General features: G+C 38.2%; 1 protein-coding gene across 2 annotated transcripts in view; it reads left to right on the forward strand.

The window, feature by feature from the left end:
• Nucleotides 1–16,354, forward strand: part of PCNT (pericentrin) — a 105,175-nt gene that overhangs the window by 25,715 nt on the left and 63,106 nt on the right. For both annotated transcript variants that reach the window (XM_019473082.1, XM_019473083.1), the window contains 9 exons: nt 1,144–1,408; nt 1,691–1,778; nt 3,016–3,232; nt 4,669–4,907; nt 6,909–7,384; nt 8,668–9,244; nt 10,387–10,620; nt 12,308–12,472; nt 15,252–15,398. In XM_019473082.1, coding sequence (XP_019328627.1) covers nt 1,144–1,408; nt 1,691–1,778; nt 3,016–3,232; nt 4,669–4,907; nt 6,909–7,384; nt 8,668–9,244; nt 10,387–10,620; nt 12,308–12,472; nt 15,252–15,398 — 2,408 coding nt within the window. The remainder of the gene's footprint in view (nt 1–1,143; nt 1,409–1,690; nt 1,779–3,015; nt 3,233–4,668; nt 4,908–6,908; nt 7,385–8,667; nt 9,245–10,386; nt 10,621–12,307; nt 12,473–15,251; nt 15,399–16,354) is intronic.

The raw sequence follows: 16,354 nt of genomic DNA on the forward strand, positions 1-16,354 counted from the left end.
TAGTCCCTGCTTGTCACTTGATTCCTCTGGTCCCCGTGCTTGGCAACCACTCCCTTTGGAAGCAGGCTTGAGCCATGTACTTACTTCCCTTATTCTTTGTGTTTGCATGTTCATTGTGAGAATTTTTCATGCCAAGTGTGCATTTTCTGGTTTGCTACACAAAAAGACACCATGACAATCAGCTGTGTTACTTCCTGGGTGGCATCCTCTGTTTCCATAAACGTTTCTGAAGTTTTCCTTCTTGCATAACGTAAGCAGATGCTTTTCTCCAAGTTCTTTCTTCTTGAAATGCAGTTCCATCTTCAGTTGATTCTGTGGGGATTCAGCTAATTTAAGTCATCTGAGAAGTTGAGCCATCTGGGAAACTTTTTTAATTCCCTCTCATGATTTTTGTTCTTTTCTCCTACCTTTTCACTTCCTGATATATTACTGCTTCTTTAATACAGAACGCGGGGAAGAAAGCTCTCAAAGAGTTCATGAATACCCATCAATGCTGGCCGTTGCTCTCACTGCCTGAAAGGAGGGTAGCTTGCTGAACCAGCCTTGATCGCTGTTTTCTACTGCATTCTATTTTTTTTTGTTGTTGTTGTTGGGTGGTTCTTTTTAATTCAATGAATTTAGCCTCTGCTTGAGCTAATGATGGATAGCCAAACCATCACTGAAAGAATCCAGAATTGATTTTATTTTTGCTTTCTCGTGATATTGTTTTTCTGCATAGTTTGTGCTAAAGTTGTTTTTGTTTGTTGGGTAGTCTTCCCTGGAGCAAATTAAATGTTCTTGACTAAATTATTGCTTCTGGTTGCTACAACAAGCAGGTGTGAAGATTAAGCAGTATTGCAGGACTCTGCATATCACTAGCCCAGACCTGAAGCACAAGGAAACGAGGAGGGCTAACAGTCTGTTGGTAGTTTTGATTCTTGTCATGAGGACGGTTTCTCTGAATGCAGGGTAAATGGAGAACATGGTTTTACTGTCTTCTAAGGAAGGAATGTTCCGTCTTTCAGAAGTTCATTTTCTTATATAGCTTGTGGGATAACATTTTACTGCTATCTCAACAACTAAAATATGGCTGATCTTCACAGAATGACTTAGCCTAAAGATATATACTTCTGAGTACCTGTGTTGGTTTTGCCTCCATTCCAGAGCTAAAAGAGCAGCTCCTGGCTCGTGCATCACGGGTGGAAGAAATAGAGCGTTTAAAACAAGAATTTGAACAGCAGTGTCAGCAAAGAAAAAGTGAGCATGAAACTGAATTGGAACAGCTGAGACTTTATTTTGAAAAGAAGTTAAAAGGTGCGGAAGAAAACTACAGAGAAGAATTGACTTTGCTGCATCAGAGACTGCAAGAACTGAAGGAATATTCACTGTCAGAGTTAGAAGTGAGTCAAGATCAAGAAGGGGACATCAGGTGATCTTTTCCTTTCATCTCATGTTATGACAGCATGCTTCCATTTCTTTCTTTTTTTTTTTTTTAATATACAAGATGATGTTAGCATCTAAGTATATTGGGTTTGGGCATTAGGTGGTCTGCAGTTAGAAAGACAGCGATGGAAGTTATGAGTGCGCAGTCCTGAGCAGTTGTTATAGTTGCTCTGTGCCTACTTTCAGTACCGCATCATAAGTCAGCAAGTTTATTTAACTTATGATTGTAATATGTGTCACAAATTAAACTTTAAAGCCCTCTTCTCAGTTCTTCTGTCGCAGTTTTTGAAGAGACTGTTGAGAAAGAGAGAAGGGATACGCTTGGTCAGCTAAATCAACAGCTGGAACAACATCAGGTAGTATTTTTGATATATTAAAGTTCTACTGTTCTTTACATGACCTGTATGAAAATTGATGTCTGATTCCTAGCTCTTAGCAAAGAGTTAATTTGAGACATTTATTAAGGCTTAATTGTTTTTGACAAGTATATTGTAAATTACCAACTTTAAATAGTTCTCAGACTAGCAGAACAGATGAAACATGGTGTTCTGTAATTTTGTGTCCTCTGTTTGAATTATCCTGTGCCTAGTAAGGAGCTTATCAAAGCTTTTCCACACAAGTGCAGAATTCATGGTGTTTCTCTTCTCTATAGCTTCTGTAGTAATTGTGCCTTTTATGGCTGGCTGTTCTTTTCAAGTGGAGATGCAAGTTTGGTCCTTCTATTTATGCACTTATTTTCATGTACCTTGTTGTAATTTAAGATCTTGACTACTTTACTCAACTTATTTGAAGTTGACTGAGTTTCAAAAAGGAATATCCTTTTTTGCTTTAGATTTTTATTTTTTAAAATCAATTATAAAATAATTTTTTTTTAGTGAGGGAATGACAAGCAGACAAGACATACACAAGACAGCATGAGCTCAATTTCATTAGTAAATCACACAAAAAACATATGAGTTATAAATGAGAAATGTATACATAATGCCTTTTTTTCTTGCTGCTATTTATTACCTATCTGAGTATAAAACTGCATTCATAGAACATTACTTCTAAGTTCTGTGGTGCGTAGAGGGGGGGTCTCCTCAGTGTTGAGAGTCGATAGTTTCTCCACTCAGATGTGTATGGGACTTCCCCCTCTATTATACTTTCAAACAGCTCCTGAAACTCAGATCTGCCTTGACATGTTTCCAGAGTATATCTACTTTTTTTACTCAAAAGATTCTAATATACAGATTTTTTTGAGTCTATTTTGTTCTTACTCACCCTGTTTCCCTATTCAAAGTACACTAAGACAGCACGTAGGGACATGGTTTAGTGGTGGATTTGGCAGTGTTAGGTTTACAGTTGGACTTGATGATCTTAAAGGTTTTTTCCAACCTAAATGATTCTATGATTCTACTTTGAGGGGCTCTGCTGCTCTAGTAGCAGATGGAGTGGCAGGAACAGAGGAAAACCAGCATGGTTTTTGGAAACCAGATATATATGTGTCAAGCACGTGCATTATAGTGCAATTCATGTAGTGCTCTCATTGAAAGATTCTCAGCATGGTTTCTTCAAAATGGAAGATGTCTTTCTAACCCATTTCTTATGTAGGAAAAACTTGCCTGTTTGCAGGTACAACTTAAAGAACAACACAGGCATGAATTAGATTCCTTAAGGTCTTCCCTTGCACTTCAATATAAGGAGGACCTAACGAAAATGAAGATGGATCTGTCAGACAAATATATAACAGAAATTGAGGAAATGAAAAGAAAGCATTGTTTAGAATTGGAGCAGCTCCGTGCCCGACTTTCAGAGGAACATATTAAAGGTAAGATGAGCTGACAGACTGGGAAGTAAAATGGTAAGCTGCTTGTGTGGCTTATATTTTTCTTCAAATATTTAAAGGCTTATCTGAAGAAGTCTTCAGTTTGCTATTAGTTTACTCCAAACTATAGGGAACACTTAACACGTGTTAATCCCTGTCATCAAGCACTTTGCTTTTTTACTTTTATGGGCATGTTGAGTTGCACTTCCAAAGATGTGGTGACCTGAAGTTGATTATTCTGTAGTAAAACCTACTACAACTGTGGAGCAGTTGCTAAAAGGAGTTGATCAGATTTCCATTCTTGATGCCTAGAAGGGCACTGTCAATTCCTGAATTAATATTTATTTTAAAATTTCTTAGTGTTGTCTGTCAACTATGTTAAATGTCTCTTGTATTTGCATGAAATAGGTCAGTTCTCACTCTATTCCATAGAGTAGACCCACTTCTGTTCTATGTTTTTACCTGTGTTCCTTTTGTGGGTTTGATAGTGCGCTGCTCATTTAAGGTTAATATTTCTTTTTCCCGCTGTGTTTGCCAGCTGGTTGGCATACATATTGGGATGAATTTTTTGAACAAAGAGGAAAGTATTTATGGGAGCAGAATTTGTAATAGGTATCCTTTGCTGTAGGGTTCAGGTTAAAGTTCCTCTTACGGCTAAATTTAATGCGATTTCCTGTGTGATCATGGCTTTATGTAATTTCTTAACAGTTGCTGCTTTTCTTGGAATTGTAACTTATAGAAATATACTGCCTTGTACTAGTTCAATATGAAATGCATATATTGTTGAGGTGCAGGTAAGGGATCATGGCAGTTCTTGTATCTGCAGCCTCTTTCTGGGAGCACAGTATGATACACAAACATTTGAACTCATCATTCATAACTTAGTTAGCTGTATAACACACATAGCTATAACTATATTCCACTGTATGTTGGTTAAAAGGATCAGTACAACTTTTTTTCATTTGCAGTTATATTTCTTACCTTCATTTATTTATTTTTAATACTAGACAGTATATCAAAACTGCTTAAATTAGAATGTTTAGAGCTTTGTCCTATCTGCTGTTTGGGGAAATGCCTTATGTAAATAGTATGTGTGAAAGAGGAGATAAAACTTGCCTAAATCTGCCATTACATTGTCCAAAAAGAAAGTCAGCTCCTATGGCTGTTGCTGATAGGAGGGAGGTCCTGCCACAGGTTTCATGATCCTTCCCCATTATTCTGTGTGTGTTGATACTGATAAATTGCAAAGATGGTGATAAAGCAGAACAGAGTACAAAATAATCCTGATAGGGATTCTTGTTGGTCTGTAGTTAGTATGGCTACTGATAAACTGCACAGCTGACAATGTTCAGTTTTATTTCTGTGCATTAATAGGACTTGTTAAAAGAAAATAAATTCCAGAATGTCTTTTTTTTGTTTGTTTTGTTTTTTCTTTTCAGAAATCAGCAAACTGCGTCTACAGAGTGCTCAAGATGCAGCACGTCAAGTTGAAATGGAGGTGGCTGGGCGAGTGTCTGCACTGGAGGAAGAGCACAAAGCTAAACTCTCTCTCCTCCACTCTGAGAAACAGCGTATTGCAGAGCTTTCAGATGAAATAAAGCATTTAAAGGAAGAGATTACTAAACAAAAAGATTTTTCTGTGCAGAATGAAAAGCATCTGAGAGAGGAAATGGAAAAGGTAATTCGTATTACAGTACTGTTTTGTATAGAGTTGGGCAAGCTCAGATCTGTTGGGAAGGCCAAGGGAGATAGAAGCAGCACTTACCTTTAAATGTGCCTAGTTTACTGATAGTAGCTTCAGCTTTAAATGGACTTGCATGGATACACACAAATACTGGAATACGAGTCTGAAGTTCAGAGCACTTTAGTGTTAAACGCTTAGTTTCTCTGCTTTAAGATGAACTCTTCTATAAGAGCAAAGATAGTGTGGGAATGCAGGTGCTTCAAGGGTTCATCCAGTCCACCTTCTATATTGACGTGGGTTAAGCATACGTATACCACTCCAATACAGGTCCTCATCCTCAACATCTCCCTGCAGCACATTGTAGTGTCCCGGTGCAAAAGTAACATGGTGCGCTTCCATCCTGTCATGTGGTAATGGAAAATTCAGCAGAAAGCACTGTGGCAGATGGAAAAAGCCCCTCTGCTGAATGACTCCCCTCTAAGAAATTGCTGGTTTTGATAGGACTGTCTTTTGAAGCAAATAACCAGGAATAATTTTTCAGACCACTTTGAGGGAAGAAGAAACAATTGGACAACAGATTTCTGCTTTTGCTTTGCTTTGTAGCTCTTATACCTTCACTGTCAAAGTCTTAGAGTTGAAAGAATCATGTCTGGCACCTTCCCTCTTACCTGTTAAATCAGCTGTCCCATCTGAGGATAAACTTAGATTGGATGTTAATTCATTGTTTAGTTTGTTCCAATATTTGAATGCTAATGAGAATTAGATGGATGAAGCTCTCATTTCTCAAGTCCTCCTTTCCTCCCTTTTTAAAGAGAGAGAGGTATGTATATCCTTTTCCAGACTTAAAAACTGGTGGAGAAGGCCAGAGAAAACAGTTGCAGACTGTTTGTAGGTAACGTGGAGAACTGAGAAAAGGGTTTTAAAGTTTAAGATTGTAACGTGTCACAAATTAAGTTAAATGAACTTGCTGACTTATGATGTAGTACTGAAACTAACATTTCAGTACTGCTAGTTTACTCCTACTACCTGCAGTATCTTTTTTTGTGGCACTGCTGGCTGGGTAGAAGATAAGTATATACAGAATGCAGTGTTTGAAATAAGCCTGTACTGCATGCTGATTCACTGTCTGGAAACACATTTTGTTTGCCTTCTGGTCTCTTGCTCTCAGAAACAGAGTGAACCAATTTCCTCAATTACCTCTATATTTCCAGTGCCCCGCCCCCCCAAGTTTTCATGGATTGTGCGTTAATCAAAATCTGGGCTTTTTGCGTTTCTTTTCTGCCTCTTCATTTAGGTTGTAGCATAAATGAATGTTTAAATATTTGTTCAAAACAAACCTTCCAAGTGAAAACTGAGTATACTTCATACTGATGTTCGTATGTGATCTCTTATTAGCTTTTAATTTTCTTTTAAGAGATGACCCTGTTGTTTCCTTAGTTTACTATTTTTTTGTTTACCTGTTTACCTTTAGTGTATTTTTAGAGTCTTTTTTTTTCCCCTCTTGTCATTGAGCAATCATTTGGTGCTTTGGCCTCTGTTTTTATGCTACATGCTTTTTATGTTGCTTTTATGCTATGTACGAGATTGTGATCTTGGACACTGCATGTGAAATATCACTGGAACATATAAGGAGAGAAGAGGTTTAAGAGATTTTTAATCATGCCCAATATAAATACCTAAGGTGCCCATAGCTTTATAAGTTGAACTCCTGAAATGAAGAAAAGTGGCCCCAAGAGAAAACAACATAGAGTACCATGTTAATTCTAGAATTTTCCCTTGATTTTTTTTCTTATCTTCCTTACCCCAATTAATTCTTAATAGTGTGTTGCATTCAAGTACCTATAAATTGGCATTTCAGCCTTACTTTTATTTGGAAGGGTGACTTCACTGCAAGAATTGAATCTCTCCAAGACCTTAAATGCCTGGGAACATTCACTTCACACACTTCAGTTTGGTTTTGGTATTTTATGCATTTTTTAATAACTGTCTTCACAGGTAAAATATAAAATTGCTGAGGATCACAAGAATAAATTAAGGGAAGCCAAAGAAGAAGTCCAGAAAATAGAGACTATGTACAAAGAAGAAGAGAAGAAATGGAAATGTGAAAGCGAGGACCAGAGAATCCAAGCAGAAGAGAAGTTATCGTTGTTGCGTATAGAACTGCAAAATAGAGCGGAATATGAGAAGCAGAATTTACAAAAGGAATTTGAACTTCGTGAAGCCGAAATGAATCGACGTCAAGATCACCAAGCTGCCAAAATTCTAGAATTGGAGAAGTTGGTAAAAGAGCAGCAAAACAACTTGCAGCAACTAGAGGACAGCCTTGCAAGTGCACAGACTATGCAGAAATCTCAGGAGCAATATGACCGTGACCTGCAGGCAGCCAAAGTGCTCATGGCAAAAGAAATGGAAAAGGCCACACTTTGTCTGCAGGAAGAATGTGCACTGAAACTTATGGAAGCACAAAACAAGTAAGTCCTGAGTATTTGAGGACTTTCACTTATCAGTTCAGTCATTGTTACTTTTTCTTATTTTAAACTTAATGAGTCATAGTGATGTAGGTTTGTCACTTGATGGCACCAACTAACTTATATATGTAAAGCTTACTCTCCCAAGGAACAGTAATGCTGTCCATTATGGTTTACTATAGAATTTTTCTTCATGTAAATGCATTTAATCTAGTCTAGCAAATCAAATGAAGCGTAGTCAAGTTCTACCTCTTACAGTTAAGAATACAACACGTAGCTGAAAATTGTATAATAGCCTTGGAGGAGGGGAAGTGTTACAGGACATGTAAGTAGAAAAATTCTCTAAATCTCTTCAAGTGTTTTCAAACAATTCAAATGAATTTGAGCAAGCTTTTCCAGGCAAATGAAGCTTGTGTTATCCACTGAATGCTGAGGTTGATGGGCTGCATATGGTATTCTTCAGTTCTGGTTAGACATGAAGGTTGTAACTGTTCAGGTTTTCCTCCCCTTCCTACCTCCATTGTTTTTAGTGTATTAAAGGAAATATTCGAACAACTACGTATTTGTATTTCATGCATTGCTTCAGATTTATCCCTTCTTTCCTCCCCAAACATACGCTCATAGAACAAGATTGGGGAAATAATTACAGTAAGAAAATTCTGAAAGCAAGAACTTAGCTTTTAAATAACCAATCAGTTTTTAATTATTGATGTCTGTATCCAAAAATACTATAGTTAATGATTACAGTATATTGCAGCATTTCGGATACTAAATCTTCTGCATCAAGCTTTAAGCAGACCTCAGCAAGCCGAGGTGGGTTTGGAGGAGCCCCCAAGTATCCTACATGAACTTCCACAGTGGTTTTGTCTTGGTCTTAACCGGATGCTTTTAGAGATGTTTCTTATGACAGTTCGTTTACTTGCAGACAACACATTTGAGACGTAGACAATGTATATACTATGTCCTAGATACTCTCATATGGCAGTGTTTTCTCAAACAGAGAACAATGTTTGTACGTTGCTCTGTATTAGTGAGTAATTTAATAGTGGTTCCAGTCTACCTATTAATAACCAGATACTACCAAGTGACATTGCATAAACCTTCATTATGTGGCTATGAAATCATCTTCGTGGCTTTCTTTGAATTAGTTCTGTATTTATTTGAAACATAAAGTAAAATTTGTACGGCCTACTTATTTTTCTTTAGTTTTTATTTATTATTTCAATTATTATTTTTTAAAAAAAGTCTTTTTGACAATATTCTCAACTTTCTTGGAAATAATACAGGTTTATAGAGGAACACAAAGCTATGACTCAGAAATTCACAACTGAGCAAGAGATTCTTCTCCAAGAGCTGAAAAAGAAACATGTTGATGAGCTGGAACTCCAAAGTCAGCAGTTACAGGAGAAGCATAAGCAGCAAATTTTGTCTCTTACAGCTGAGTTTCAGACAAAGCACCAAGCTGAAATTGAGACACTTAAATCTACACTAGAAAGTAAACAGCAGATTCAGCTTGAAGCTTGTGTTGCTGAACTACAGACAAAGCATCAGGCACAAATTGATGAGCTGGAGGCTAGACACTTATCAAATCTGGATTCCTTGGAGTCGTCCTACCTATCTGAAATTCAGAATATAAGAGATGAACACAGTCAGGCTCTTGAGAAGCTACAGCTTCAGCACACAGAACAGCTCCATGAAAGGGATAAAATGGATCAAGCACGCTTGGTTCAGGAGATAGAGATGTTGAAATTAAAGCATGCTGAAGAGCTTCAGCTTTCCCAAAATAATTTGAAAATTGAGCTAGCTACTGTTCATATGGAAAAACTTAAAGCCATGGCTGTTGAAGCAGAAGAAGCTCATAAGGTGAGTCAGAAAGAAAACTTGGCATAGAAGGTGAAATTTCATGGTACATTGTGTGGGATCACCTTTCCCCTTGTTCTTGGGGGGTATTTCTACAGCCTCCTTTGTGCCAGTACTAACACTTGTGTGTGGCCATATTGTGAGCTGAAATAGGAAACTGAAGCTGAAAATTAAGTCCATCTGTCGCTTTCCCCCCCCCCCCCCCCCCCCCGAAATGCTCAGACTAACAAGTTTTCTATCTCAGTGTGTGGAAAAGGTACAAATGAAGTAAATATTTTTAACATAATTCAGATTGGAGGGGCCATTTTGTGGCTCAGAACTTCTCTGCCTGATAGAATTACCATGTAATTCTTCAGAAGTGATTAGAACAAAGTAAATGTAATTCTGTAGGTTAAGCTACATCTCTAGGAATCCAAAGATCCTCCCTAGTGGCACAGTCTCGAGGGGAAGAATAGAAGAAAGGTATCTCTAAAGGTCCCAGATGGGATTTTTGGAGCAGGTCTTGGGTGAGTGGACCTTGTCTTAGGGCCTTTAACAGAAGTCCATAGCTTTGCTCTTGATAGAGCAGAGGTGTGAGCTCTTTCAGAGTTCAGATGGTTAAAAAATGATCCCAAGACTTCTCCAAGTCAAAGAGGTAAGAAGGTTTAGCTCATTGCTAAAACTTCAGAGCCTTCCAGAGAGATGTACTGTTTTTCACACTTGTCTGTCACCATGCCCACTTCTCAAAATTATAATTATATATCATTTCTGTGCCGCAAAGGCTAAGAGGAAGGTCTTGTGCAGGGAAAGGTGAGTATTTATCTTCTGTCCTATCTTTGCTAACTAATCTTAAATCTGCATTTTAATTGTTCCTGAGTGTAAAGAACTTCAAAAAGCTAAAGTTGAATATTGTGCTGATGGGGAGTGCTGTCATGTATAGAGGAAAGAGTAGGGGATTTACAAAACTTTTACTAGATAGGAAAAATAAACCTATTTCAATGATATAGAGAGTGCGTATATGTATGTGCGCTCATCATTCATGAGTCAATATTGTTCATGTTTACTTAAAAAGCTTTGATACAGCAGGACATGTGCTTTACAAATGGGTTACAAAAATATTTGTACTTACTTTTTTTCCTCCCCTCCGTTAATTAATGCTTACACAGGATGATTTGAACACAGCTCTTCAAAATCAAAGGAGGTTGCTGGAAGAAGAAAAACATCTGGCCCTGGATATATTACGTGAGGAAGTATTGCATATGGAGGAAAAGCATAGAAAAGCACTCCAAGAACTTCAGGAACTTCATGAGGCGGAAATTAAGAAACATAAGGAAGAATACTCCAGGGAGCTGGAAGATGAATTGGGGAAACTAAAAGCACAGCATGAACATGAGCAAGAGGTCGGAATGTTGCTAATACCTAAAACCAAAATAATCCATACTTAACATGAAGTGAATTCAGGTTTATTAACCTTAGAAGTAAGGCTGTATAGATGCTTTTTGGATTTTTTTTTTTTTTTAATAGTGCCAGTAGATAAGAAGAGACAAAGTTAACATTTTTAAGCCTTGCTTTATCTAAAAGGACTTAGATTAATTCTTTTATGTATATTATCCTGAATTTTTTAAATTTAAATCCATGTTTGCGGTGCTCTCTATACTGGGATGGGGGGGGAGGGGGGAAGTGGGCTTGCCTTCTTCAGAGTTCCTGCTGTACTTAATTCAAAATTTTAAAGCTGCCATTTTGATAGAAAACTAATAGGTAATAAATTAGGTCATTAACCATTTGTGGAAAGTAACTGCTCACTTCAAGTTTTTATAAGTGAACAACATTTACTAACACCATTTTCTTCTTTTCTTAAAGAAATGATAGTAGGTAATACTTTTCCAAATATGTTTTCTCAGTGAGGTTTGGAAATCTTCCTAGTTGCCCTTAAAGCTTTACCATTTCTTCTTGCTGGGAATGTTTATGTGTAAGCTTGATGGTGTTTACTTTCATAGTGAAGGCTAAAAGTTTGATCATCTATGCTAAGTTCTCTTTTTAAGCATTGAAATGGAATAAGATCTGTTTATTCAGTCTCTTACACAATCTGACTTCTGTTATTGCAAGCAGCCACAAGTGATCAAGACTTTTCACTTTTCTATATTATTATATTCGTCTATTAGGAGAAGTCACAAACAAAATAAGCTTTATCCAGCTATAACTAAACAACATATACTATGTTAAAATGTAACTTACTTTTGCTTTTTCACTTACTAATTTGGTAATTGGATAGTGTGCCAAATAACTCTCTAATCACTGGTGCACCTTTGTATTACTTGGTGCACCTAAAAAAAACCATTTAGGTTTGAGGAGATCCCCTGTGTTCTTTTGGACTGTCAGGCCTTAGAGCTGGTAGTGGTTTCCAGCTGGCTGGAGTGCATTGCAAACTGTCTTTACTTTTGGAAGAATAGCTTGCCTGGGAAGTTAGTTTTGTTAGTTTTGTGGGAAGTTCTCATGATTATTAAATTTTTAAGCCTTTCATCCTAGAAACAGGTTTTCTCTCTATTCTGATGACTACAGTGACACTTCTTAGAGAGCATAATAGAAAAATAAAAAGAACAAAAAACTCCCAAACCTTTCTCTGATATTTTTGATGGACTTCTTTGTATCCCATAGGATAATTGCATTAAATGTAGCTGCGTAATGTTTAATCCCATTTAAACAAGAGAATTTGTGTCTTAACAAATTTATGCTCTCCCTGTGTTTCTCTCCCCCTCTTTCTTCCTTTATTTCTTTGAATTTCTCTCAGACAAAGTCTGTTGGAAAGAACAAGTAGGGAGTACTCTGTTAGTTTGACCTGATGGTCTCATGAATACAGGAGATACTTGGTACCTAATGCCCTGTTGCTTCTCTATTTTTATCAGCTTGCTTTTTTCTATAGTCAGCATGATGATAGATAGCAGCTCTATATGGCCTTGAGGATTGAAGAGAGCTATTGTGAAAATACTCTTAAGAATTTGGCTGAGCTTGATGGTTTCGTTTTGGTTTGGTTTTATTTTTTCCTTAATTATAACACTATGGCTAAAATATTTTGTTACTTGTCTGCAGATGTATGCTTCTGCATCGGCCTCTGAAGTAGAAACTGTGCGGAAAGCTCTTCTGGCTCAATTTGAGGAGGTAAAATTGAAGCAGCAGCTTCAGTTCCAGGAAGAGATTGAGCTGCTGAAGTGTCAGTCGGAGGTACTGCTTGAACAGCAGATTGCACAGCTGAAGGTAGGGTCTGATTAAAATGAACTTCAGAGCACGCACTGGTAGTGTGTTTTTCTGAAAAAGAACAATTGGTATACCTTTTTGTTCTTCAGCCATATGACTTTAAAAAAATAATCTGAGTTAGATCTCTTCCTTGCTTCACAATGTTGAAACTAGAAAAGCAGTATTGGAAACAATGCAGTGTTCCATAAGCAGTTGTGGTATTTACTACAGGGTTGTCTTAAAATCCTGAATTGGATGTGAAGTGGTGTCCTTCAAACTAAACCAAAAAAAATCAGTGGAATGTATTTGCTCTAAGCAACAGTCCTTGCGTACATTTCTGTTCAGTTTGTCACTTGAAACTTTTTCTTCTTGGTATCTGCAGAGACTATGCCCTTGGCCTATCACCCCTTGTCTACTGTGCTTATGTATATATGGTAAAAAATGTTCAGTGTTATCTAAGCTTTTACCAAGTGTGTGATGATGGTGAGCACTTTGTGCGTGAGATTTTTTTGTAGTTGTTCTTAATTTCTGCTTTGTTGGGTTCATCATTTGAGTTCCAAACTTTCATCTTGATGAGCATCTTAAAGATGCTTATCCCTGAAAATTATCTTCGTTTGGCCTTGTGTACGATGTAGTAATTGCCTATCATCTTCTGAACCTTGTGCAAAATGTCTTCATTGGTTAGGTGACAAGCACGTGTAGAGCTATTAAATGAATGGAGAAGACACATCTTGCGTCAGAAGAGAGAGGGAAACTCACCAACACACTGAGAGCAGTGCTTTACATTCATCTCAATGTTGTTATTGTACTGAGCATGTGTTGAGCTCAACTTGTTGAGCACAAATAACTTAGATTAGATGAATTACCATCTCTTTATTTGCTTCTTCTTGGGAGATTTCAACAGATCCTTACTGTTCCTGTCAGTGCTTCAACCTGAGGTGGGACTCTCCCTAACAGTTGCACAAACCTCTAGAATTGGATGCTGCAGACGTACAGAAAATTTCTGCTGTTTCCTGCCTCTGGCCCACTGTGGAGTCCTGGTCATTCTTTGACCTTCCTCCGTCTAGTGCAGCTGTCTTTGACACAGAGAAGACAGCGTATCCTGAAAAGCTGCTGGAGGTATATTTGGCATTGCTGTCCTCAGCTGAACCCCAGCCTTCAGTCCACAGAAACTGGGACCGGACTGACCGTTATGCATATACCCCAGAAGTGATTCCTGCTTTTTTCTCTCTTGTGCTGCCTAGGTGCTTTAGTTACTGAGTAACATTTGGGACACCAGAAACCTCTCTTTTCATTGAAATTTTGCCAGAGGTAATTCTACTGCTAGTACAGATGTCTCTGTTCTTTTTTTACTCTCATTACCTTGATGACTGGTGTTTTGTCCCAGAAGAGACTGACTGGATCTCTTTGCAATGTCAGGCTGAGCTGCATCATGGTCTGATACAGGTTTTTACAATGAGCCTTCCCCTGCCTACTTCCCCCATGCTCATTTATGGGGTTGTCTTCATGCCAGCCAGTTTCCTTGCCTTTTTCCCCCCCTCCCCTAGCAGATTTTAGGTATTCAGTGTTCCTTTCTACAGTCTGACATACTCTTTTAGTGGATGTACCGCTTCCGAGAAGAATAGGCAGGCTGTTTCAGAGACTTAGTCCACAAGTTTGCTGTACTTGTCGAGGAAAGTCCTCGTACTCCTTTGTCTGTTCATTTGTATCTTGCTAACTGCTGAGCGCTCTGCTGTTTGAGTCTATAATTCTGGGCACACTTGGCTCTTCTGCCTTGCTCTGCCTCATGGATTCTGAGTAGGAGTTGGTATTGTTATTGCCCAAGTGCCAGTACTGGTCTTGATCTTGGCTATGATGACAGACATTATGGTCTCATCAAGCAGCAAGCAGTCCTTACCTGAGGAGCTGGTGATGGATGGGTTATTCTACTCAGTGCAAGGACTGGCTGAGTCCTCTACAAAGGATCCAGGACAGCTCAGGTGACTATGTATGTTCTGCTCTGAAGTCTTATTTATGCCCTGGGGAAAAATTGTTTTCTTGACTTACCAATAAAAAAAGGCAGCTATCACCTTGGAGTGTATTGGTTTTCATAGATCAATTTGCACCTTTTCTGTTTGTTTGTGGGTTGTTTTGTTTGGTTTTTTTTTTTTTTTTTTTTAATACTGCGATCAGGAAGACTTATTTCCCAGTTCTGGTGTTGCAGAAACAATTACTTCCTTTTAGTCTCTTTGGAAAGGGATCCCAGGACCCTGTTTCACCTCCCTTATTTGCTGATGCAGGAGTTGGGGGTGTCTAATAATCCCTCCCTTTAGAGTGTTTTAGAGCACTCTGAGGTAAGTGAGACCCAGTTTAATAGCTTCTAGATCATTTAGCCATGTAAATCTACCTTGTAGATCTTCAGTTTGTTCTGGTAAATCCCTCCTCCTAAGTGGAACTCAGTACTATACATGTTGTACTACTTGCAGTTGCTGAAAGTGGCTTCTGTCCATCTCTGTCCTGACTTGTCCATCTGTTTTTTGTTCCTCATCACTATCTCAGCAGCCTGAAATGACCCAGGTCTCAGTGAGCACATTCAGATAGTTTATTTACCTACTTAACTATCTTTAAGTCATAGTTTCGGCATAATTTTGTTGATTGGGAGTGTTAACTATATAAGCTACTGCTAATTAATCTGAGAGGTCAGTAATACATACTTAAAGGAAAAAAAAAAAAAGGGGGGGGGTTGGTTGTGGGTTTTTTGGGGGTTGTCCCTGGCCCCCCCCGGCCCCGGTGTATATCAAAGTATATGTGACTTATGCAGGATGAATTTGAAGCTGAAAAAAAGGCATCACTACATGACAAGGAGCAGGTGTTGATTCAGGAGAGAGAGAAGGCACAGGCTGCTCACCAAAAGGAGCAGGAGATGTTATCAGCCCAGCTGCAGGAAAAAGCAGCAATAATTATCCAGGTGTGTGGAAAATACTTTAAACCTAGATTTTAAATGTGCTTTTGTGGTTGTATTTTAGCACAGTGTTCTCTCCTTTCTCAAGATGTATATAGAGGGACTATGTGTATAATTCTTATGATCGCTAGTTTTCAAGGTGTAACGTATGATGGGCTCTGTCTCTTACTTGGAGTGCTACAGCAATAACATGGAAACTGAAACTGGGTATCAGCTTGAAAACTGGTCTTCAGCCACTTCTCAGGGAGATTAACACTGCTTTATAAGAGAAGGTTGGATGTTTGCCTTTTTGTTGTCTGTGTATTGATGCCATCTGTATCTATCATTTTTTTTTGTCAAGAGAATAGTGCTCTAGTAGCTTTTGTTAGACCAACTGACCTATGGCTCAGAGGGAGTAAGACAGGTAAATGGGAAGTTTGGATCTGGAAGTGGCAAAGATAATATTCGTTTGCCAAACAAAACAAAATTTTATGCCTCCTGTAAAGCAAATATCTAAGTTGAATCTAGGTTACCCAGAAAGCTTTAGAGAGAGAGAGGAACAGCTTGAAAAAGGTATCTTTTAGGTAATTAGGAAGTTTAGAAATGTCAAGTTCTTTTTCAGTGACTATAATAATACCTTTGAGTTTTCAAAATAGAAGATAAAATGAAATAAAACATTCATGTCTTCTCTCACAATTCAGGAAGCTCTGACCAAAATGTGAATTTGGTATATTAGGCTGTTCTGTTAGGCCTTTATGTTTAGTGGAAAAACTGGGAGTAACACTAAGAATTTCCCCTACTGGAAGAAATGCATTATTGTTTCCTGCTGTTCATGCAGGATTTGATGAGGGGTGAGAAAGTTGGCACGGGAGTAGAATGTTTTTCTTTCCTCGCAGTTTCCTCCCTGTTGTGGTTTAACTTAAGTTGGCAACTGAGTACCACACAGCTGCTTGCTCACTCCTCCCCGCCCCCCCCCGCCCCCC

Source organism: Aptenodytes forsteri, unplaced genomic scaffold, assembly GCF_000699145.1.
Source record: "Aptenodytes forsteri isolate BGI_AS27 unplaced genomic scaffold, ASM69914v1 Scaffold198, whole genome shotgun sequence".
NCBI lineage: Eukaryota > Metazoa > Chordata > Aves > Sphenisciformes > Spheniscidae > Aptenodytes > Aptenodytes forsteri.